Source organism: Streptopelia decaocto, assembly GCF_964273445.1.
Source record: "Streptopelia decaocto genome assembly, chromosome: 14".
NCBI lineage: Eukaryota > Metazoa > Chordata > Aves > Columbiformes > Columbidae > Streptopelia > Streptopelia decaocto.
The window spans coordinates 1,591,024-1,613,731 of NC_138669.1; the positions used below are offsets into that span (position 1 = coordinate 1,591,024).

General features: G+C 58.5%; 1 protein-coding gene across 1 annotated transcript; it reads left to right on the top strand.

Moving 5' to 3' along the window:
* The first annotated feature begins 7,747 nt into the window (after nucleotides 1-7,747).
* SNTA1 (syntrophin alpha 1) lies at nucleotides 7,748-20,685 on the top strand. The gene is made up of 8 exons (XM_082065483.1): nucleotides 7,748-8,055; nucleotides 10,358-10,543; nucleotides 17,601-17,799; nucleotides 17,892-18,099; nucleotides 18,168-18,298; nucleotides 19,117-19,313; nucleotides 19,386-19,573; nucleotides 19,822-20,685. The coding sequence occupies exons 1-8, from the start codon at nucleotides 7,782-7,784 to the stop codon at nucleotides 19,912-19,914; spliced, it is 1,476 nt and encodes a 491-aa protein (XP_081921609.1). The 5' UTR covers nucleotides 7,748-7,781; the 3' UTR covers nucleotides 19,915-20,685.
* The last annotated feature ends 2,023 nt before the right edge of the window (nucleotides 20,686-22,708 follow it).

Consider the following 22,708-nt stretch of genomic DNA (forward strand, 5'->3'; position numbering starts at 1 on the left):
CCCCACCCCCTTGCTGCAGCCCCTGCACAAGCCCCCTAAGGGCTTGTGCCCAGAGCATCCGCTCCAGGATGCAGATGGATCCCCTGCTCAGCCTTCCCCCAGCCCTGTGGGCTCAAGCTGCTGCTCTGATGCTTTGCTTAGGGAGCCCTTAAAACCAGCACTGTGTGTGGCGCTGTGTGTCCTGTCCCCTCGAGGAACGCAGGGTCCAACAGCCAGGTGGTGGATGGGGAGTGCTCACCAACCCTGGTCCCCAAACCTATGGAGCTGGGGCTTTTCCAGGTCCAACAGCCTTCTCTGACCATTGAAAAGACCCAGCAAAGCTCCCAGCGGTCCCCTGGGAACCTCTGAGGTCACTTGAGACCAGAGACCTGAAAAGACTATTGGGAAAGGGGAAATAGCACAGGCTACATCTCTCTCTCTCTCTCTCTCTCTCTCTATCTATCTATCTCCCCTCCTATAAAACAAGCTCCATCTACTTCTCAGGCTGAAAAAAGAGCTTTGCACTGGGCGGTGGATGTGCCTCACGGAAATTATGCCCACAAACGAAATGAAGGAGGCCCCCTTGCGTCCCCCCCAGCTGCAGGGTGCTCGGGGGACAGAAGCAGCACCTGGTCCCAGCTGCAGTGGGGACCCAGCCAGGAACTGGGGACAATGCAGGGCACGGGGAGGGCAGGAGGCTGAGTTGGGGGGTTGTGTGCAGCCAGAGGGTAAAAATAGCTCTTGTTGTGGAGCAGGAGTGCCACAGGCACCTGCCTCCCAGCTCTTCGTGACAGGAATTCGGTAAGGAAGGGGCGGATGGGTTTGGGGCCATGGTGCTGAGCAGAAAGCCAGGGCAAGCAGGGCCACCCTGCTGGACAGGCTGGGGCTGGCCCAGAGCCCAGACTAACTGCGCAGTGAGAAGAGGTGAGAATCAGAATCATAGAATGTTAGGGATTGGAAGGGACCTCAAAAGGTCATCTAGTCCAATCCCCCTGCCGGAGCAGGAACATCTCTCCAGTGCCCCCTTGGACCAGATAAGAAAGGAAATTTTTTTAGGGTGAGGGTGTGATACACCAGATCAGGTCACCCGGAGAAGCCCCATCTTTGGAGCACCAACACCAGGCTGGACGGGGCTTTGAGCCTGGTCTAGTTGAAGATGTCCCTGCCCATGGCATGACTGGATGGCCTTTGAAGGTCCCTTCCAACCAGCGCACCCCGTGAGTGTCTGATAACCAACAGCTGCTGCCCCACTTGCTCCTCTGGGCCGGGAGGGGGCCGGGGCAGGTGCTGCAGTTTGTGTGCGGAGCGGGGGGCTCTCAGCTGGCTGCAGCGCCCCGACCGCGCTCCGCCGGGTCCCGGGGGGGCTGTCCCTCGGCAGGCAGCACCCAGCCGGATTTGGGTTTGGGCAGGCGGTGCCCCAGCGCCCAGGGTGGGGGGCTCCGAGCAGCCCCCTCCCCACGGCCGGGCCCGCCGGGCTGTAGAGCGGCTCTTTGCTGGCATCTGCTGTCAGCTTGGAATCCTGCAGTTGCCTTTTTCCACGGAGTGCCACTGAAGCTCGGCCCAGAGCTGTTCCGCAGCCACTCGTGGGAAGGAGACACAGTCCGTGGGAGGATGGGTCCGTCATCTGCAAGGCCAGCGGTGCGCAGCGGGGACGCGGTCCCTGCATGGAAGGTGAGACCCCAGGAGAATGGTAGAATCATTTTGGTTGGAAGAGACCTTCAAGATCATCATGTCCAACTGTTAACCCAACCCTGACACTAATCCAGGTCCCTGAGAATATCTCTGTGTCTGTTCACCCCTCCAGGGCTGGTGACTCCAGCACTGCCCTGGGCAGCCTGTTCCAATGCCCCACAGCCCTTTGGGGAAGAAATTGTTCCTAAATCCAACCTCAACCTCCCCTGGCGCAACTTGAGGCCGTTTCCTCTGCTCCTGGCGCTTGTTCCTGGGGAGCAGAGCCCGACCCCCCTGGCTCCAAGCTCCTTTCAGGCAGTTCAGAGATCAGAAGGTCTCCCCTCAGCTCCTGTTCTCCAGCTGAACCCCCAGGTCCCTCAGCCGCTCCCATCACACTTGTGCTCCAGCTCCTCACCAGCTCCGTTCCCTTCTCTCAACTTGCTCCAGCACCTCAAGGCCTTTCTTGGCGTGAAGGGCCCAAAACTGACCCCAGGATTCGAGGTGGGGCCTCAGCAGTGCCAAAGGTTGTGCTGAACTCAAAAACCTGATGCTGAAGGTGGCTTTCCAGCCAGAGCTGGGTGAACATCCCACAAAGCTTGTCAACAGCCTTTTCCCGGGACAAGAAGCTCTTCCCACCCCTCCTGCCCCTCTGCGCTGTGCTTGGGACAGGAGCCTCCTCCTGCAGCATCCCTTGATCCAGGGAACGCAACAACATTCACCAAGTTCTCCTCCTGCTCCGGACCACCTCAGTGTTGTCATGTTGACAGGTCATCAGGGAGAAACGACAGCAGCGGAAAGAAGTGACATTTATCAAAGCTCTGTTTGCTGAGTTAAAAAAAGCCCAGGGGAGCTGCGAGTGCCGGGCTGCCGCCAGGTCCCTGTGCTGGGGAGGTGGCATTTCCCACGGGCACCCCGGCGTGACGGTGTCAGGAGGGGACGGGGCTGTCAGCCCACGGCTTTGCTGGGACACACCGGCACTCCCATGGGCACAGAGGCGCTGGGGGGAGAGGGCAGGGGTCCCTGTCTGCATGGCCGCATCCAGAAGCCCCCTCTGTGCGTGGGACCGCAGTTGCCAGGGAGCAGCATTCTGCCTCCAAGCGTGTTTGCCCGTCTGTCCGTCACCCCCCCAAATACGCAGCCCACCCCAGGATTTTAGCAGTCCCCCAGCAAAGACATGGCATGCAATTAAAGCCAGGCTGGAGCAGCTGGGGAGCAGGGAAGAGTTTGGTATTGCTAAATAAAGTGCCCAGAGGTCAAACACCCTCTGGCAGGCAGCATTGCCTGGGCACGTGTTGCCTGGAGGGAAGATGCTGCCCGTGCTCATGGGAGGGGCCACATCACCAGCGCTGGCCAGCAGACAACATCCCTGAGCCCCTGTGCATCACCCACGCAGCCGGGAAACACGGCAGTGACGTGCCCAGCGCTCCTCGCAGGCCTGGCTTGAGCTAGGACCTGCCGCCCCCATCTGTGACTCAGTTTCCCCACAAACTCTGGCACCGCAGATACCGCAGCCACAGTGCCAGGGGATGTGCAGACCCGCGAGTGGTGTCTCCAGCGTGTGTCCCGCCAGCTCTGCAGCCCAAGGGAGGCCTCTGCCCTGGTGCCCGCTAGGGAGGAAACAGCATTTTCATTTCCAGACTGCAGATTAACCAAAACATGGGGTGTTTGCCTCATTTGCCACAGAAAAGGCCGGTGGGGTGAATCAGCCCAATGGAAACTGCAAGCGTGACAGCAGATTTTACAATCTGCAATTCATGTGCTGACTTTTATGATTAATTTATGTCCATTAGATTACCCTGGGGGCTGATTTAAGTCCCTGCCACTGATGCCGCTTGGTCTTACAGCACCTGAGAGCCAGAAGCTACAGCAGGCAGTGAATGTTGGGCTTTAGTGTGCAAGAACTCCAGTGTTTCCCAAAGATATTCCAGCTTCTGGATGCTTTTTCCCCATCCAGTGTCTTGTTCTTTGATAGAAATGATCCTGCCCATGTGGTAACAAAACTACTTTCACACCATGAGAGCCCAGCTGATGGTGACTTTCCTATGGAGATCCAGTAAGAGAAGTCTGGCCTGAGGCAAAAGAAACTTTGCAGGGACAATGTCCCAAAGCAAACAAAGTGCTCTCAAGTTAAAGGGCTCAAAGATTCCAGTGATTTTAAGGTCAGAAAGTGCCATTTCATCGCATTTCCTGAATGGCAAAGGATGAAGCTGTCAGTTAAATACATAGTGCATATCTAAATCTATTAATATCTATATTAAAACCTACCTATATTAAAATCTATCTATATGAATACTTATCTTTATGATAAAATGTATTTTATTTCCCTTTCCAGCCCTTGCAGCATATTCACAGGGCTCAGTCCCACGGGACAGGGCGGGTGCCGTGTCCCCCCGTGAATTCGCAGGGGCGCAGAGCAGCATGTCCCCGGTGCTGAGGACTGTCAGAGCACCCCAAGCAGCGCTGGCAGCCTGACACGTTGTTACCTGGATCCCCACAGTTCGGGAACGTTGTCCCAGGGTCTGAATGTGAGCTCTGAAGGTCTTTTGTCTTGTTTCAGAAGGGATTAATTAAATTAATGCAAGTAACAAAACATCTCTCGCGCTCTATAAATAGGCTGGTGGGCTCTTGGCTATGCCAAGAAATGAGTCTAATAATAGCGGCTTAGCGACAATGTTCAAGGGGCTGGAGACATTGTGTGGAGAAAACGCCAGGACGGGCTCAACCCTGTGTTGGAAATCAGCTGGGCAAGCACCGGCTGAGCAGGTCGCTGAGAAAGTGCACAGAGCCCGTCTCTGCCCACGGCGCCAGGTCCTCCTGGGACCCGTTTGGCGGACGGCTGGACACAGCGATGCTTTTCCAGCTAAACAGTGTGGGCGCTGGCAGCACCCCCAGCCCCGCACCACAGCCCCTTCCCCTCCCACCGCTCCTGCTGCCGGGGAGAAACACCCAGCTGGGCCCTTGTCACCCATGCGCGCGTGTTTCTGCAGGAAGCTTCTATTTCTGTGAATAGCAATTCTTCAAGCAGCTCCCCCCCCGCCGCCCCGTCCCGCAGGAGCTCCCTCCAGCAGGAGCCCTGACGAACGCCGCTGGCACGTCTGGAAGCTGCGACTCACTCCCACGTGCCAGCCCGGCCAGAGCCTTCACCCTCCGCCCTCCCGCCCTGCAATGCATCCCGCAGCACCGCGGCGTGGGAGTTGTGCTCGTGTTACCTCGCAGAAGGTCAAATGGAGATGGAACCGCCCCATACGCTGGGCTCCCAGCGCTCACCATGTGCCCTGGGACATGAGGGAGCTCCTAAGGAGTGAGAGAACCTGAGGAAAAGTGGGAGTGAGAGCCTGGCTGGGGGAACCAGGACTGTGGGAAGGTCCCAAAAGCAGCAGCATCTCTGCCTGGGGGGGCGGCAAGACCCCCAAGAACATCCTGGAGTGCCGAACCTCCCCAGGCCACAGCTCTCACCTCACCCAGCTGTGCAGAGGAGCCAGCAGATGGTTTTTGTCTTGGATTAAAGCCTGGAGCCAAGACGCCAATGCTGCACTAAGCCCCTGCTCAAGATGAGCCTCCCGGTTCGGGACCAGGGTCTCAAGGGCTCTTTGGAATTGCGATTTGCATTGGGAAGACACCAACACCTGCAATACTTGCCTTGGGTCTGCATCCCACATAAATAATTGATGCATTTGCCAAAGAAATATTAATTGCTGAAGAAGGGGAGAGCAGGCAGTGCTGCTGCCCTACAGAAGCAGTGGCCATGGAATGAGCTTTCTACCATGACCCAAACGGCCTGGGGAGTCCCCGAGCACAGTGAGGCCAACACCTCTGTTGTATCCCCAGCTCCTGTAGCTCCAGGAGGGCAATTCCTCATATCTCACATCCCACTCTCCCCAGGCTCAGCGCTGTGATGCTAATAAGCCTGTCTGCTAACGAGGCTCATCTGCATGGGGGTGGAGGGAGATCTGGTGGGGATGGGGTGCAGCAAATGTCTCTGCAAACTCAGAGCTCTCTCAGCCCTGGGGCAGGGACTTGGGTGACTCGGGAGAAATAGATGATGCTTGTATTTAAGCAAACTCGCTGCTGGAACAGGGGCGGCACAGGGGCTGTGCGTGTGTCTGCATCTTGGTCTCGCTGTGTGGGCACGTGAGGCTGTTTCTCCACGGGAGGTGAAGTTGGCACCCTGTGCCCTGGCTGGGCATGGGATGGGAAAGGCAGGGCTGGGCTTCTCCCTCTGCTCGGCGTCGACGCTGTCCCGATGCTTTCCCTGCATCCAGGCCGTGCTTCTCAGCATCTGCGCTGCTGGGCACAGGCTGAGAAATGAAACACAACAGCCCAAACGATGCCGTTCTGCTACACTAAAAGCACTATTTAGAGTTCGTGCTGTCGCTGCAGACGGGAACGTGGCCTTAAAGGCTGGAAATATCAAAAGCAGTGTTGGGAAGGAATAAAACCCAGACAGACTGCTGATTGCAGCTGCCTGGCTGGCAAATAAAGCGAGTGCTCCCAGAATGGGTGGCACAGAGAAAATGAGCCGTGTCTCCACTCGAGGATGAAAGGACAAAATTCCCCTCTGCTGTACCCGAACTGAGCAGCACGGGCAGCCGGAGCGGGGCCAGACATCCCTGTGGGGCATGGAGGGGACGGGATAATGGCAAAATACCTTTGGCTGGGTGACGGGGCAGTGTAGAAGTGCTCACCACAGCGAGCAGCACCGTCCTGCAAAGGCAAAGAGCCACTTAAACCAAACCCTGGACTTTTTAGCAAAAAGAAAATCAGGAATATGTGAGCCGTCTGTTTCGTAAAGAAATAACCTTCAGGGTTTCCTCTGCTGCAACCTCAAGAAATTCCACAGCTGCTGCTGTGTGGGAGGGAGCCTGGGGAGCATTTTTCCCCTGTGCGTGTGGCAGATGTGCAGGGCTGGCGCGGCCCCCGGCCGGGGAAGGGCTGCGCTGAGCAGTGCACGCTGTGAACCCGCTGCCCGGGCGGCCAGAGCCCCTCGCTGTGTCCCCTTCCAGCCTGCAGGAAATGTCACTGAATTCTTACACATCCTTGTGTTTTGCAGAGGCTCGGGGACCCATCTCAGACACCGTTGGAGCTGCCCAAAGTGCATGGGGGATGCACCAAGAAGTATTTTCACTCCTAGAGGTATTTTCTGCTCGTAATTGCTGCCTCACGTCTGCAGAAAGAAATGCTGGTCTGCCAAAGAAAACAAAATGTTTTCCGTGTTTTCAAGAAGCTGGACAAGCAAGGGAAAAGCAACACAGCCTTTCTGAGTGTGTGTAAACACCTTCTCCCTCTGCCTCGCTGCTGCTTAATACCTGCAGGGGCTGTTTGGAGGGGCCTGCCCATGGGTCACTGCAAAGAAACTGGCTGCCCAGAAACAACTTGGACTGGGACTGGATGCCAGCAGCCCCTGCCCTGCGCTGCTCCTGCGCCACTGGTTGCCAGTGTGGACTAAGGGCTGAGCCAGCTGCCCCCTGTCCGGCTCCTGCTGCCCCCCCCGGGACACAGGCCAGCACGGGGACCCCGACAAGTGACAGGACAAGAGGAAATGGCCTTAAGTTGTGACAGGGAAGGCTGTGGGAACAGGGGCTGTTTAGCCTGGAGAACAGGAGGCTGAGGGGAGACCTTATCACTGTCTACAAGTACCTGAAAGAAGGCTGGAGCACGGAGGGTGTTGGTCTCTTCTCCCAAGTAGAAAGTGATAGGAGAAGAGGAAATGGCCTCAAGTTTCTCCAGGGGAGGTTTAGATTGGATATTAGGAAAAAATTATTCCCCAAAGGGCTCTTGGGCATTGGAACAGGCTGCCCAGGGCAGTGCTGGAGTCACCATCCCTGGAGGGGTTGAACAGCCGTGGAGATGAGTTTCTTAGCTACATGTTTCAGTGCTAGAGTTGGGTTAATGTTTGGACTCGATGATCCTGAGGGTCTCTTCCAACCAAAATGACTCTATGATTATATGACCCCCAGCACGTCCAGGGCCAGATGGGGGACAAGCAACGGAGCATCGTGCGCCGGGGTCCCTCCCTGCGCCCCACGCGGGTCACCTCCCACCCGTGCCCTGTCCCGGCGCGGCGGGGCGGCGCGCGGGGCGGTGCGCGGTGCGCGGAGCGGGCGCGGGGGGCGGCGCAGCAGGCGCGGAAGATGGCGGCGGGCAGGCGCGCCCCGCGCAGCGGGCTGCTGGAGCTGCGCGGCCCCGGCGGGCAGTGGCTGCGCGTCCTCCTCACCCTGGCCGAGGACGTGCTGGGGGTGAGCCCGGCCGACGGCCCCGGCCCCGCGGGCGGCCCCGGCGAGGCGGCGGCGGCGCAGCTGAACGGCGGGGAGCCGGGCTCCGCCGTGCCCGAGGCGCTCGCCAACATCAGGCGCACGGTTCGCGTCGTCAAGCAGGACGTGGGGGGGCTCGGCATCAGCATCAAAGGTGAGAGCCGGGGCGGGGGGGGGCGTCCCGCGGTGCGGGGAGGCAGCGGGCGCCGGGACCTGTTGCTGCCGCTTTTCCAGCCGCTCGCTCCCGCACCTGGAATGAGAGCCCGCGGGGAAGCGGAGCTGGAGCAGGGGCTGGAGTCTTCAGTGCCCTAACCCAGCCCTTGTGCAGGGTGTGGGGCAGTGATGGGACCTGAAACATCGCCAGCCCAGGGACAGAGCAGCACTTTGGGGTCCGGGGGTGACAGGTCAGCCCCTGGGCACTGCACCCCGGTTGGAGTGGGGGTCCCTGATGTTTGGGAGCTGCAGGGGGCTCCCGTGGCCCCTTGGCCGGCAGAGGCAGGGTGCTGTCTCATGAGGCAGATGGGACACTCAGGGTACCTGGTTACAAAAAAAGCTGCCTTTTTGCAGCCAAAGGGAGGGCTTTGCCAGCGTGTCCTTGTCCCCCACTATGCTCCTGTGCTGAGAAATGCCCCTTTAAAACTGTCAGTAGAATGAAGCGATTGTAGAGCCCTTGACGATCTCCAGGTGCAGAGAGCTGGGACGTTAAACCAATGCTCTCAAGCTTGGAGATGTCCGCTCCCGGAGAGCTGGGCAGCCAGAAGCCGCTGTGTTGTGATCCCTGTTCTCCCTCGCCAGCTGCCCCCTCCTCCGGGACTCGCCTCAACTTCACGCTGGAAACTTCTTGGGGCAGGGGTGGCGTTTCTGCCTGCCTTTGCTTTTCGTGCAACTGCGAGTGTGTTGCAAACTCCACAGGGAGGATTAAACAGGCAGCAAAGGGCCATCGCGGTGCGTGGGCGAGAGATGTGTAGCTGGGTGTGCGGGCTCGCAGCCCCCGGGCAGCAGCGGGGAAGCTCTGGGGCTCTCGCCTCCTGACGTGGCTTCTCCTCCCAGCTCGGAGGGGCCGCGGCCGCAGGCTCCGGCTCCCTCGGCAAGTCGGGAGGTTTTGCGGTGTGGGTGTCCGGGTGCTGGGACTGGGTGGAAACGCTGCCACTGGCTGTGTCTGCCAGGCGCCCGAGCTTGCCAGCCCTTCTTTTTGGGAAGCATGAAGCCCCCTTTGTAATAACCCTTTGGCTGCCAAGTTATTGCCAGCCCTGTAGCTCTCCCAGGAAAGAAGCAGCATTACTTGGTTCAGTTAAAACTTTATTTTTGCAGTGACGTATGTGGAAACCAAGTGGTTGTTATGTGAAATGGGAGCTGGAAGCTGTTACGGGCGGTGGGACATCGCTCCTCGTCACCCAGGATGCTGGCGCTTCCACGTTAAAAAGCGTGCCAGCTGCGTGTCACCCGGGGATGCTTCACCGCAACCCGGGGTGCGGGTGAGGTGACGTGGCGAGGGGACGGGCGCCCACGCTGCTGGGCTGGCTGTCCCCTGCCTGGCGGGGACTCCTGGCCCTGGCAGGGGCTGTGGAGCGCGGGCCAGGAGCCGCTGCGGTAAGGACGGGCTCGGCAGCACCGAGCAGCCCCACGGGGGCCTCCAACAGCTGATAACCAGAGCCCTGCGAGGGGCTTGGCAGGCGGCTGAGCGAGGAAATGCCTGTGGCACTGGCTGGGAGCAGCGCTGGGGTGGGTGGTGACAACAGGCTGGGCTCAGATCTCCCCCCAGGACCAGAGATGATCTCCTGGAGGCTCCTCGGGACAGGCTGTCCCGGGGCGTGGGGCACGTTGGTGCTGCTGATCCCCGGCTGCTCCTGCCTGGGCTGCAGCTCAGGCTCGAATCTCCCTGCGAGTTCAAAAGTTAATGTGCAAAATGATCTCCTTGAGCTGCCAGGAGGCTTGAATAGCATGGTTTTAAACCGGAGAACGGGGAGCAGCAGGTAAATAGGGCTACTGTGCAGGGAGGAGCAAACAGCCAGGTTGATTCGCTTCTCCCTGGCTCTCTTGCCTCTCCTAAAACATTTGGCTGTCTTATCTGTTTAGATCATGAAGTCCCCAGAGCAGGGATAGTTGCTTAGGACACATGATTAATAATGCAAATAAAGGCATGCTTTCCTGCCAGAATCGATGGGGAGATGGCCAGGGTATGCGTTCACTCTGTGAGGAAATCTGCAACTGTTCAGAGTGGTTTTGGAGCAATTATCTTCATCTGCTGTAAAGCCTGGTGGTATTTTGGCTGCTGTGGTTGTTACGAGTGTGCCGTGGGCATCTGAGGAAACGGGGCAGCGACTGTCCCGGAGCGGCAGAGAACTGGGAGCAGGGCTCAGCCTGCCGGGCCGGCCGGTACCCGAGCATCCCCCTCCCCTCCCACTCCTCTGTGTGCTCAAACAACCACAACCCCCTTGTTTCTTTTCTGTTTCAAGGTGGCCGAGAGAATAAAATGCCCATCTTGATCTCCAAGATATTTAAGGGGCTGGCAGCGGATCAGACCGAAGCGCTGTACGTGGGGGACGCCATCCTCTCCGTCAACGGGACCGACCTTTCCGAGGCGACGCATGACGAGGCGGTGCAGGCGTTGAAGAAGACGGGCAAGGAGGTGGTGCTAGAAGGTGGGAGATGAGGGTGCGAGAAGGGATGAGCGTTTTCCTGCTTCTAGGGAACTTATCGTCATTTTTCCTGGTGGTGTGCTGGGAGCATGGGGATGACACATCATCTGCACACACACGTGCACACTCTATGAAATGGAAAACAACATGGAATCATAGAATCATTTTAGTTGGAAGGGACCTTCACGATCATCAAGTCCAACCATTAACCCAACCCTGGCACTGCCCCATGTCCCTGAGAACCTCGTGTCTGTGTCTGTTCAACCCCTCCAGGGCTGGTGACTCCAGCACTGCCCTGGGCAGCCTGTTCCAATGCCCCACAGCCCTTTGGGGAAGAAATTGTTCCTAAATCCAACCTCAACCTCCCCTGGTGCAACTTGAGGCCGTTTCCTCTGCTCCTGGCGCTTGTTCCTGGGGAGCAGAGCCCGACCCCCCCGGCTCCAAGCTCCTTTCAGGCAGTTCAGAGATCAGAAGGTCTCCCCTCAGCTCCTGTTCTCCAGCTGAACCCCCCAGGTCCCTCAGCCGCTCCCATCACACTTGTGCTCCAGCCCCTCACCAGCTCCATTCCCTTCTATGCTTTTTCTGTGATTTCCTTTAAACCCATGTCCTCAGCTGGAGCGGGGCTGGGCCCCTTTTGGTTTGCTGGGGGGGATTTGGGGCAGGCAGGAGGAGCGGGCAGGGCCAGCTCAGGAACGCAGATGTAGGAGGTGCCTCCTCATGGGGTGCCTGACAGGTAAACCCCAAGTCTACTGGGATACGTTCCTCAGGACAGGACCCTTCCCCTCCCCACCAACCAGCCCGCAGGTTGCCTTGGCTCATTGAGAGGATCTGGGCACCAGAGACCCATCTGGGGCAGTTGTGGGGCTGCACATCCCTAAGGGAGGTTTTAGTCGGGGGCAGCGCTCTGGGCTCTGCCTGGACAAAGAAGAGCTCTGTGTCTTCTCCTGCCAGCGCCCGCCCTGGCTCTCGCTTTCCAGCGCCTTCCCCACATTGTCTCAGCTCCAGATTTTCCTTTTTCGCTTCGCTCAGCCCTTTCTGCTGTGGGTTCCTCCTCTCTGGGAGCCGCAGGACCACGGTTCAGCGTAGGAATGTGCTGCTCTGCACAGCTGCTGGGAGCAGATAGGGTTGGTGCTGGGGTTGTGTGTTGTGTTTTGTTTTTTTTTTTTACCAAAGAGAAATACAAGAACCTCTTTCTCTGGGAGTCTGTGAAATTCCTCCCCGTAGCCGTTGTTCTTGGACCACCCTCTTTGTTATTTTTGCTTTTCTTTGGTGTCCTTTGCTTTGGCGTGAGTTTCCTTTCTGCCGGGGTCCTGCGGGAGGTGGAGATGAGCTGCCCTTTCTGTAGAGATTAACTTCTCTCCCCGGACCACCACTTCTCCTCCTCCATCCCCAGGGACGGGCGCTGCCAGGAGGCAGCGGCAGGCAGGGCCTTTGCTGTAGCTCAGCTATGACCTGCTGGGCTTCTTAATTAATTAAAACTCCCAGCAGGTACCCTTGGGAGGAGAGCGGGGCTGGGCCGGCTCCCACCATGACACACTGGAGGCTTTGTAATTAGTTTGTAGCTGATGCCCTTGGGCTCCTGCGTCACTGTGTTGCCCGGGGATGCTGCAGGTGACAGCTGGAGCAGAGCAAGGGTCTCTGCTGCAGCAAGTACATGGTGCATGTCCATCGCCTCCCTGTTTGGGGTTTGCCAGCACGGTAAAGCCCTCCCGGTGGAGGATGGTGGGGCCGGCACCGCGGCGTGGTGCCATCCGGCTGTCACTGCCCAGCGGAGGTGACGGCCTGGCCTTGGGACAGCGTGTCCCCTGGCAGGGGTGGCCCCAAGGTGCACAAAGCATGTTAAAGGGCAGCCCCCCCGTGCCCTCCTCACGCCTGGGCTCGCTGAAAAGTGACACGGTGGCCATAACATCAAGCAGGCACTTTCTGGTCCCTGTGCACTGGCAGGGGTGACTCCAGCTTCCCTTATGGTTGCTGTAAGTACCGAAACTGAACAATTTGGCACAGCCAGTGTCCGTTTGCAGCCTCACTGCTCCTGGCTGCATTTGTTCCTGCTTTTAGGAGTTGTTAGGGTAGTGTGCAAGCAGCGTTGCAGCAGGTAACAAAACTGGGAGAGCCTGTACCTCCTCATGGCACCGTGAGTTGGGGTGGGAGTCCCCAAAGTGGCCGAGCTGGGAGCTGATGATTTTAATTTGAATATCAGCAGTGGCTCCGTGTGCCAGATCCCACCTGGGGCTGCTCCTCTGGGCTGCTGGCCCCGGGCTGTCGTTGCTGGCGGGCGTGAGGACACGCGGAGACCTGCCCATGTGTCCTGCCAAGAGTTTTCTCAGATGTGCCAGACTACTCTCATGATTTTTGCAGGAGTTTGACTGTATTTATATTACATTGTTATTCTGGGGAGAGTTGCTCTCCCTTGCCTTATTTATCCCTTGTTTTTTTTTCTGCATTGCTTGGTACCTAGAGACCCTCCACAGCACGGGAAAGGCTGATAAACATCCTTCCAGCTGCCCTGGGAAGTGCTTTGGTGCCAGGAATGGTTTTCCCAGGGAGGCCCTTGTGCCGTATCGGCACTGGGAGGAGGAGCTGGGGCAGCTGTGGGCATCTCGACTCCGGGGCTCTGGCCGCTGGGGCTGTCACGGCTCTCCAGGGCTCACTCGGCCAAGTCGTAGCTTGGAAGGTTGAAATGCAGATAAATGGAGGGGTTTCGGGAGAGCACAGCGCTGGGGATGCCCTGTCAGTCACAGAGGGTGGAGGTGTGGATGGTGTGAAATGTGAAGCACCCACAAAACTGAGGTGGTGCTGGGGTGAATAACACACGGTGCAGGATGGAGGGGATGGTGGCGGACAGGATTTGTGCGGTTCCCTGTGGCTGCTGCCCTTCGGGGCTCAGCAGGAGAGAAAGCCCTGAGGTGGTCTCCGGCCCTTTGTGGGACGCTGGAGTGAATGTCCTGTGGCAGATGTGACAGTCCTGGGGGCTGAGCAGCTGCGCTTTGCCCTCGGCGATGCTGTGTGTGCTCGCGTGGTTTCGATGTGGTGACAAACCCAAGCAGAAAGGGAGAGTTCGGACCTGCCCTTGGGATGACGCAGAGTGACGATGAGGGTCCGTGTCCTCCTACCTTCTCCACGGTTCACTGCCCTGACGCTTTGCTTTCTCTGGAGAGTTTTCTGGGGATGTTTTTTCTCCCGTGGAAGCGTGGAGGGTTGTCTCATGATGTCCCTGAGATCACTTAGCCTGTGGGTCACCACTGGCCATGCAGCACAGGGGAATGTTTAGGAAAGAGCTGGGGCATGTGGCACTGAGTGCTGGGACAGGGACAGGAGGGACAGTGGTGGCACCTCCACCCTGCAGCATCCCATGGCATCTTCCTCCCTGGGCTGGAAGGGTTTCAGCTGAGGCGGCTGTGACCAGCAGCTGCCGCCTTGTTTGCGCTCGGAGCCGGGGACAGGGGACGGTCCCTGGGTGGGGTGTGGGATGGGGTGACAGTAGCATTTTGGAAGCACACCACAGGTCACAGCCTTTCCGGGTGTCACTTGAAATGTGTGTTTGCTGGCCTCCCCCCAGTTTCACGTGTTAATTTTGCATTGTTAGTCCCAACACAGAGAGAGGCCAGCTGGAGATGGGGTTAGCATCTCCTTAGGGCAAGCGCTGGATCTCCAGGACCTCTTTGCGATCTTTCCTGATGCAGTGGCCACCTGTATGGTTGGACCTTTCTGACTCACAGCACCGTACAGATGCTGCTGGGAAGCTCTTGGAGGGGAGAAAAAGCAGGACCCATCCTACCCCTGCCCAGCAGCACAGGGTTCAGCCTCTCCGTGGTGGATCTGTGTGTGATCTTGGGCTGAAGCAGCACGTGCTGGTGGCCCAGGCAGCGGCTGGGGGCTCTTGAGCCCACTTCTGGGTCACTGTGGGGCTGCTTTTAGGGCTGGAGGAAGGTTTGTGGCTCCTCAGCAAAGCTCTGTGGGGTCAGGAGCTTGGTTTGGGTGGTGCTGGTGTGTGGGGTGGGTGATGGTGGCTCAGGATGGAGGGTGCAGCTTCGCTTGGTTTGGGCTCATTCCCTGTCCTTGGGATGGATGGGCTGGTTAGAGAGGAGGAACTGGGAACTTAAACCAAGGGATTTTTGTGGCTTTGCCCCTTTCTGGGGTGCTGAGGAGAAAAAAATCTGACTCCAACACAGGGAGAAGGGCCGATGTAGGGTCTTCAGTTAAACACGTCCCCGGTGCAGCTCACAGCAGGGTTTGGGGCACATTCAGCGATGCTCTGGGCTCAGGAGCCCTGTGCTGTCACCCTCTGCAGAGAGGTGACCTGGGCACAGGTGACCGCAAACAGCTGCTCACATGTGGCCTCCCCAGAGACTTTTGCTGTTCCCCCCAAACATAAAATACAGTGTTATTTAGTGCAAAACCCTGAGCAATTAAAGGTCCTGTTCATCCCCCCTCCTCTGTGCGGGAGAAGCTCTGTGGGAGCTCCCTGGGGGAGCAGGGAGCCAGCGGGGAGCACCGTGGCCTCGGGGCTCCGTGGGTTTGCCCGCAGGCACTGAGGGGACTGTGTGCTGGCTGGAGGTGGCTTTAAGTCATGAGCAGCAAGGCAGGGTTTGTGCCAAGTGACTTTTTGGAGGATGCTGGCTAACCAGGAAAGGGCAGCCAGCCTGGGAGTCCCAGCACTGCAAGATGGTAATTAAAAATAATAATGAAGAATTACAGTTACCAGTGGCAGAGAAGATGCATAATATGGTCCGAGTTGTTTGCATTAATGAGGTGGAGGTAGTTAATGAATCTGTTCAATACCAGGCGATTCTGCTGCCATGAAGCGACTGGCAGAGGTGCGAGTCGTCCCCTTGAAAGCCCGTGCAGCTTCATTATTTGCTTTTCAAGGAACGGGCAGGGATGCAGCGGCCACTGCTGCAGAGCAGGCTGGGGACAGCACTGTCACCCTGAGTGTCCCCTGGCTGTGCCATGTGTCTGAAATATAACCCATGGCTGTCACTGGAGGAGGCAGCAGCTCCCGGGGACGGTGACAGGTCCCCGGGGAGCACCGCGGCCCCCACCATGTCCTGGCTGCCCCTGTCAGCTCGAGATCCCTGTTGTGCTGCGGGAACCCATCGGTGCTTCGGGACCAGCCTCAAATCCTCCTGAGAGCCACGTGCCAGAGAGGCACACGCACCGGCCATTGCCTGATTCTCTGTGCCCTGTCCTGGGCCGGGCGCTGCTTCTCTCTGCTCCGTCGGGACATGACCCCACCATCGTGCAGCTAATAGCGGTGACATCCTCCGCATGCCCAGGGAGCCACAGGCTGGCGTGGGGACACTGCTCGGGTTTCAGCAGCTGAATGGTATCTTTCTGAACTCCAATTAGTTCCTGAGCATTGGGATAATGGCCAGTCCCCGCCGCCAAGATTAATGACCCAGGTAAAATCTAACACAGCTCAAATGCCTGCGGGAACGCGGCGGCTATTTATACCGGGAGGCGCAGGACACGAGGCTGGTGGCCCCACGCTGCCTCCTTGGCCCTGGGGCCACCGCGGGGTAACCGGACCCACGTGCCGCAGCGGCATCGCAGCCATTTATAGCTGCATCCTGCCGGGGGGCTCTGCCTCCCCCCGCGCCCCATCCTGTGTGGGATTGCGGGACTCGGTGGTTGTGGGGAGCTCACTGGGAGGGGAATGGAGGGGAAGATGGGCAGGTGAAGGATGGGGATGGTAGGCTCTGCGTGCAGACTCTCTCCTGGTGGGAAAAGGGCATTTTTCTGGCACAAAATCAGGCTGCCGTGGCTTTGCTGCAGCGGTGGGGCTGGTCCACCAACCAGCCAGCTACGAGAGTCAGCAGCAAAGCCACACTCTTGGACCTGGAGTGAAACCAGCGGTGACGTGGCAACAGGCACGTGTCTGTCCCATGGTCCTTCCCCCAAGGGCCACCAAAGGGAAGCTCTTCCCTGGAGCTACCAGCCAGTCCCACACTGTCCCCAGGGCTGGACCGTCACTGGTCCCACTGGGCTGTGGCGTGCGGGGTGTCCCCCCTGCTCACCCCAAGCTTCTTGGCTGGTGCTGCCGACCTAATTTTCAGGATGTAGCTGTGGGGCCCCATGAATTCACAGTGACTTTCGTCTCCCCTTTCCTCTAAACCTCGGCAGCCGACCACGGTCCCGGCACAGCTTGGAGGGCTCTGGCTCCAGAGCCAAACTCACTGGGACTCAAAGCTGGTTTCTCGTCCCTGGTCTGTAACTCCCTGGGCAGGGCTGTGTGAGCTGCAAGCACGCAGTTGGAAGCTTTTCCTGGGGCCAAGCCATGGTATTTGAGAGCTGTTATTGCCACTTGGCAGCGGGACCAGCTGTACCAGCACAGTTTGGACTGTGTAATTTTGGCCTGGGACTCCTGCCCATTCTCCACCCCCTGACTCCATGTGCCACCCGAGGGACCTGATCGGACTTGTATCTGTGAACTAATCTGGCTTAAAGGAAAGTATAAAGGGGGAATGGCCATTTTTACCTGACTGAGGGAGCTTCCCAGGCTGGGATGGTGGGGCAGAGGCACTGGGAGGATCCTAGATGTCATGTCACCCCTTGGTACCACCTTGCCCACCAGTGCCATCCCCTCCCACACCCACAGGGGTGCAGGGCAGAGGACCCTGTTTTAGCAGAGCCTGTTGTGACAGGACAAGGGCTGATGGTTTTAAACTAAAGGAGGGAGATTCAGGCCAGACAGGAGGAAGAAATTGTTTACACTGAGGGTGGTGAGAGCCTGGCCCAGGTTGGCCAGAGAGGTGGTGGATGAACCATCCCTGGAGACATCTCAGGCCAGGCTGGACGGGGCTCTGAGCACCCTGAGCTGGTGAAGATGTCCCTGTCATGGCAGGGGGGCACTGGGGAGCTGGGAAGGTCCCTTCAACCCATACTGTTCTGTGACCCGCAGCACCCATGCATGGCCACTCATGAGAGGCAATGGAGGCAGCACAAGCTCCAATGCAGGGAGGGTGCAAGGGATTTTGGTGGGGTGAATGGGTGCTGATGGGCGGGATGAAGCTGTCCTGGTCCGCGCCATGTCCTCAACCATGTGCTGCCTCTCTTCCAGTGAAGTACATGAAGGAGATCTCGCCCTACTTCAAGAACTCCTCCTCAGGGGCAACAGTCAGCTGGGACCCCTCACCCGCGGCCCCGCAGAAGCGGTCATCCCCCCTCCTGCCCCCCCGGGAGCTCCGGGAGGGCAGGACCGTGCCTCTGAAGGTGTGCTATGTGTCTCGCAAGTGCCTCCCCACCGACCCGGAGCACAGGTCAGGACATGTTGCCGGGGTCTGGCGATGCCACCGCGGTGCCCCAGGGTGCCGAGGGCTGGCGGGGACCCAGCGGCGCCGTGTCCCTGCAGGTACCTGGAGGTGTGCTCGGCGGACGGGCGCGTTGCCCTCTTCCTGCGGGCGAAGGACGAGGCCACCGCGCTGTCGTGGCTCAGTGCCATCCAGGCCAGCGCAGCCCTGCTGCTGCCGCGGGTGAAGGAGGAGCTGCGAGCGCAGCTGGCGGGCGCTGGCACGGTGGCCGGACGGGACATCAAGCACGTGGGCTGGCTGACCGAGCAGGTACCCCTGTGCCCCCTGCCACCCCATGTCACCACGCTGCTGGTGGCCCTGACCCCATCCTCTTGCAGCTCCCCAGCGCTGGCACCAGGAACCTCTTGGCCGTCCTCACCGAGAAGGAGCTGCTGCTGTACGGCAGCCTGCCGCAGAGCCGCGACGCCCTGGGCAAGCCTGCACACAGCTACCCCCTCATTGCCACCAGGTAGGGGCCACCAGCCCAGCACCCTCCTGCCCTGCATGGGGGACAGGGTGCTGGCAGGGGCCTGGGGTCCGGGCAGAGCCCCAGGGTGGATGGAAGAGCCCCAGGGTGGTGGTGAAGGCTGGGAGTCCGGGCAGATCCCCAGCATTGGTGGTAGAACTCCAGGGTGGTGTCGGTGTGCAGGGATCAAGGCAAGGGCTGGGGGTCAGGGCAGTGATGGTGGCAGAGGCTTTTGGGATGATGGCAGAGCTAGGGGGGATGGTGCCAGTGTCTAGAGGTGCTGGCAGGGTGCTGGGGTTAGTAGTAGAGCCCTTGGGATGGTGGCAGACAGTGGGGATAAGGGCAGCATCCAGGGGTGGTGACAGAGCCCTGAGGTTAATGTCAGTGTCCAGGGGTGGTGACAGAGCCCTGGGGGCGGTGGCGGTGTCCAGGGGCGGTGGCGGTGTCCTGGGGTGGTGGCGGTGTCCAGGGGTGGTGGCGGTGTCCAGGGGTGGTGGCAGTGTCCTGGGGTGGTGGCAGTGTCCAGGGGTGGTGGCAGTGTCCAGGGGTGGTGGCAGGGCCCTGGGGGTGGTGGCAGGGTGTCAGAGCAGGTTCAGTCTGTTCAAGGCATCTCCGGAGGGTCTGGCCGAGGAAGGTGCCGCCTGTGCGGGGGAAGAAGGGGGTGCGGAGGGAAAAGGGGGGTGCGGAGCGCACCCGCGGGGCTGCAGCGCCCCCTGCCGGCCCCGCCGCGCAGCCACCACCGCCGTGCTGAGCGCGGTGCGGTGCTGAGCGCGGTGCGGTGCTGAGCGCGGTGCGGTGCTGAGCGCGGTGCGGTGCCGCAGGCTGGTGCACTCGGGGCCGGCCAAGGGCTCGGCGCTGTACGAGGCCGAGCTGTCGTTCGCGCTGCGCAGCGGCACCCGGCTGGGCGTGCAGACCCACCTCTTCAGCCTGGAGAGCCCCCGCGACCTGGCGCTGTGGACCCGCCTGCTGGTGGACGGTACCCACGGCGCTGCCGAGCTGGTCCAGGAGGTCTCAGCAGGTCAGCGATGGGCCGGGGGGAGACAGGCGGTGGTGTGGGTGGCTGTCATCTCACCCCTGTCCCCATGTCCAGCTTGCACATGGAAGGGGCAGGATTGCACCCTGTCCATCCACATCGACAAAGGCTTCACCATCTCCACTACCGAGCCTGGACTCAGCAAGACCATCCTGCTCCAACAGCCCTTCGAGAAGTTGCAGATGTCCTCCGATGATGGCACCAAGATGCTCTACCTGGACTTTGGTGGCCCGGAGGGAGAGATCGTGAGTTGACTTCACCCCACCCACTCCCCCACCGACCCCAGCGGGAGCAGAGCACCCCCCTGTGCACATCACCCACCCTGCACACATCACCCACCCTGCACAGCCCTTCCCAGCACCCCAGTAAGGCTGTGGTGGGCTCTGGGGAGTTCTGGAAGATCCCTGCCCTCCCCACCACAAGCAGAAAGCTGGTGGCTGCTCCAGACACAGCCCCTTCCCATTGCAAACATCCCTCCGTTCCTTTCTTGCAGCAATTGGATCTTCACTCCTGCCCCAAAACTATTGTCTTTATCATCCACTCCTTCCTCTCGGCCAAGGTGACCCGGCTGGGGCTGCTGGTGTGATGAGGGAGCCCGGGCAGAGCAGCCCCAGCCCCAGCCCATCTATGCACATCCCGCCAGGCCAAACCCAGCCCTGAGCCATCCCAAGGAGACTGGAGCCCCCGCGGGGTCATGCCACCCCCCCAAGGAAAAGCACCGTCCAGCTGGGGAAAAAACATCCCCGCTGTGGTTGGGGGCAGCGGTGGGTGGCATCCCGCTTGGATGGCAGCGCTGGGACTTCTCCGGTCTTCCTTCCCCTCCTTCCTCCCGCTCCGGCGCTCAGCGGCAGCTGGAGAAGCCTGGTTGGAACCTACCACGAGTGGTCGCGCGGTCGTCACCCCAGTGCCTTGTGAGATGATATTTTCTGTACAAAGAACCTGTTTTTATTGATGTTTTATATTTATATCGCCCAGTTAAAAATGCTGATGCAGCAGCTCTCACTTGACCCCCGGAGAGTCCCCAGGTCCTGCAGCACAAGGACGTGTGTCTGTCCCTTGGACAGACAACCTGAGGGCTGGAGTCCGGAGTCAGCTCCATAGTGCTTGAGAGATGGGAACTGCAGATCAGCTCTTTTTGCCAATTTTTTCCATATTGTACTGAACGACAGGAACCACTTTGCTTTGTCGGAGTTGGACAGTTTGCTTTATTTTGCCAACTCCTTGGTCACTTTATTTCTCGGTTTGGGGGGAACGATTGTCAGGTGGCTGCTGGGAAAGACCTTCTTTTATGAACCAAAAGATTCTGCATGAAAATGCCTATTTTTTTTGGTCAAATAAACATTGCGGATCACAACCAGCAGGAGCCCATATCTGTCTTCTGGTTTTGCTTGGAGAAGTAGAAAATGGGCTTGTTTTGATACCAGGGCTGTGCCCCAGGGTGTTTTCTACCAGGGAAAGGAAGGGTTTCGCTTGGAGGCTGTGGGACGTTGCAATGAGCCTGTGGTGTTGGTCTGAGGGTTCTTGGGACCCTGGGCAAGAATTTAAAGTGGGGACAAAAGTCTTTTAAGGTGCCCAACAGTGCGCTGGCTGCGGCGGAGGGGGACACGCTGGCACCCGCGCCAGCTTCGGCGATACCAGCTGGGGCTGAGTACTCTGCGCTTTGTGCTTCTGGATGCTCAGTGGAGGGCAGGTGTTGTTTCCAAACTCAAAAAAGTGGTGTGTTTTGCTTTTTTAAAAAGTAGCCGCCTGGGCGAGCAGCAGCAGAGGCTTTGAACGTTGTTCTCTTCACATGCCACCCTTGCTGACAAATCGAGGCAGCGAATGCAGCCCTTGGTGCGTGGTTACGGTGTCTGCGGGTTCCCGGCACGTCTCCAGCACAGCTGGTATTTACCCAGTGATTCCCAGATTAACCTCGACCACTGTTGGCCCGGGTGCATCCTTGTTAGTGTGGGGGTCAGCACCGAATAGTCTTTTCTCTCCCAAAAAGCGAGGGGCGATGCTGTGATGGTGGCTGCTGCCAGCAGGCTGCGGGGGATGCCCAGAAAGGACCAAGTTCCCTGAGAAGACCTTGTTGGAGAGGGAGAACCCCTGTTTCCCTGGCTGTGGGTGCCGGGTGCTGCTCCTTGGGTGCTTGTGAAGCAGAGGTGGCACCTGCAGCTGAGGAGGCTTCAGGGCTTCTGGGGAATTAATTGTTTGCCTAACGAAGGTGAGCAGACGAGGGTGGGCACAGTGGCCTGGGGGAGCTTGTCCCTCTCGGGGAGGCGTTTTGGGGGGACGCGGTTTGCCATGTGCAGAACCGCTCCCAGGTGCAGGGACCCTGATGCTGTCGCAGCCTTTGGGGTGTAGGGGGAGAAGCAGGGTGTGGGGTGCAAAAAGATGGAAGGAAAGCAATGGAACTCTTAAACTCTGCCAGGGGAAATTGAGGCTGGAGATTAGAAAGCAATTCTGTGCAGAGAGAGTGGTCAGGATTGGAATGGCTGCCCAGGGAGGTGCTGGACTCACCGGCCCGGGAGGTTTTTAAACTGAGATTGGACATGGCACTTAGTGCCATGATCTAGTCAATGGACTGGAGTTGGACCAAGGGTTGGACTGGATGATCTCTGAGGTCTTTTCCAACCCAGTAAATTCTGTGATTCAGGAACAGATTATTTGGTGTAAAGAAATAGTTTTTATGGGATGCATAAGCGCTCGGCTGCTCAGGTCTTGGTGGGACAGGGTGCTGGAGAGGACGGGGCTGGAGGGGCCCTTCTCCGGCCCGTCCCTCCCTGCGCAGCCCGGGGCTGGCACCGGGCGTCTTTTGTATGAACAAGCCTGTACTTGTTATTGCACATAACTGTCAGATTTCCAGGAGACCCTGCAAAATGGATTTGTAAAAGAAAAAAAAAGACCCCCCCCCTCCCCGTTACTAACTGTTAAATCAATACAACAAGTAATTTAGAAACAGATGGTGTATTTTTCTATGATCAAAAGCATGTCTGCACAAGGAAACACATTATTACTGCAATTTACCTTCCTCTTCCTGCCCTACAGCCATTACTCTTTGGGGTTCATTCTAATAAAAGAGGGAATCACTCCCGATCTGGAGCAGATTTCCTATTAATCTTATAGACCACAAAGTGCCTTGACTTTGCCAGCACAACTCGGGCTACGAAAGAAACAGCTCGGTTTGGAGATGAGTATTTCTTTCCTTTGATTTCTTTGCATTTGATATTGGTGATAGAATGGGGACTTTTTTCCCCCTCATGTATTTCATGGTGGTTTCTCAGCCTCTTCATTCTCCTGCACCATCCTCTGCTTGATGGGACCCTTCCCCTGGTGATGCTCTTGCAAAGGGCTTGTAAATAAGACAACGGCCTCTTATTTCTCTGGGTGGTGTGGGA

Excerpts from the sequence above, each read along its gene's own strand:
- SNTA1 (XM_082065483.1), top strand. The coding sequence starts at position 7,782 with ATGGCGGCGGGCAGGCGCGCCCCGCGCAGCGGGCTGCTGGAGCTGCGC. Across the intron at positions 19,314-19,385 it reads GGTCCAGGAGGTCTCAGCAG|CTTGCACATGGAAGGGGCAG; the intron begins GTCAGCGATGGG and ends CCCCATGTCCAG. Across the intron at positions 19,574-19,821 it reads GTGGCCCGGAGGGAGAGATC|CAATTGGATCTTCACTCCTG; the intron begins GTGAGTTGACTT and ends CCTTTCTTGCAG.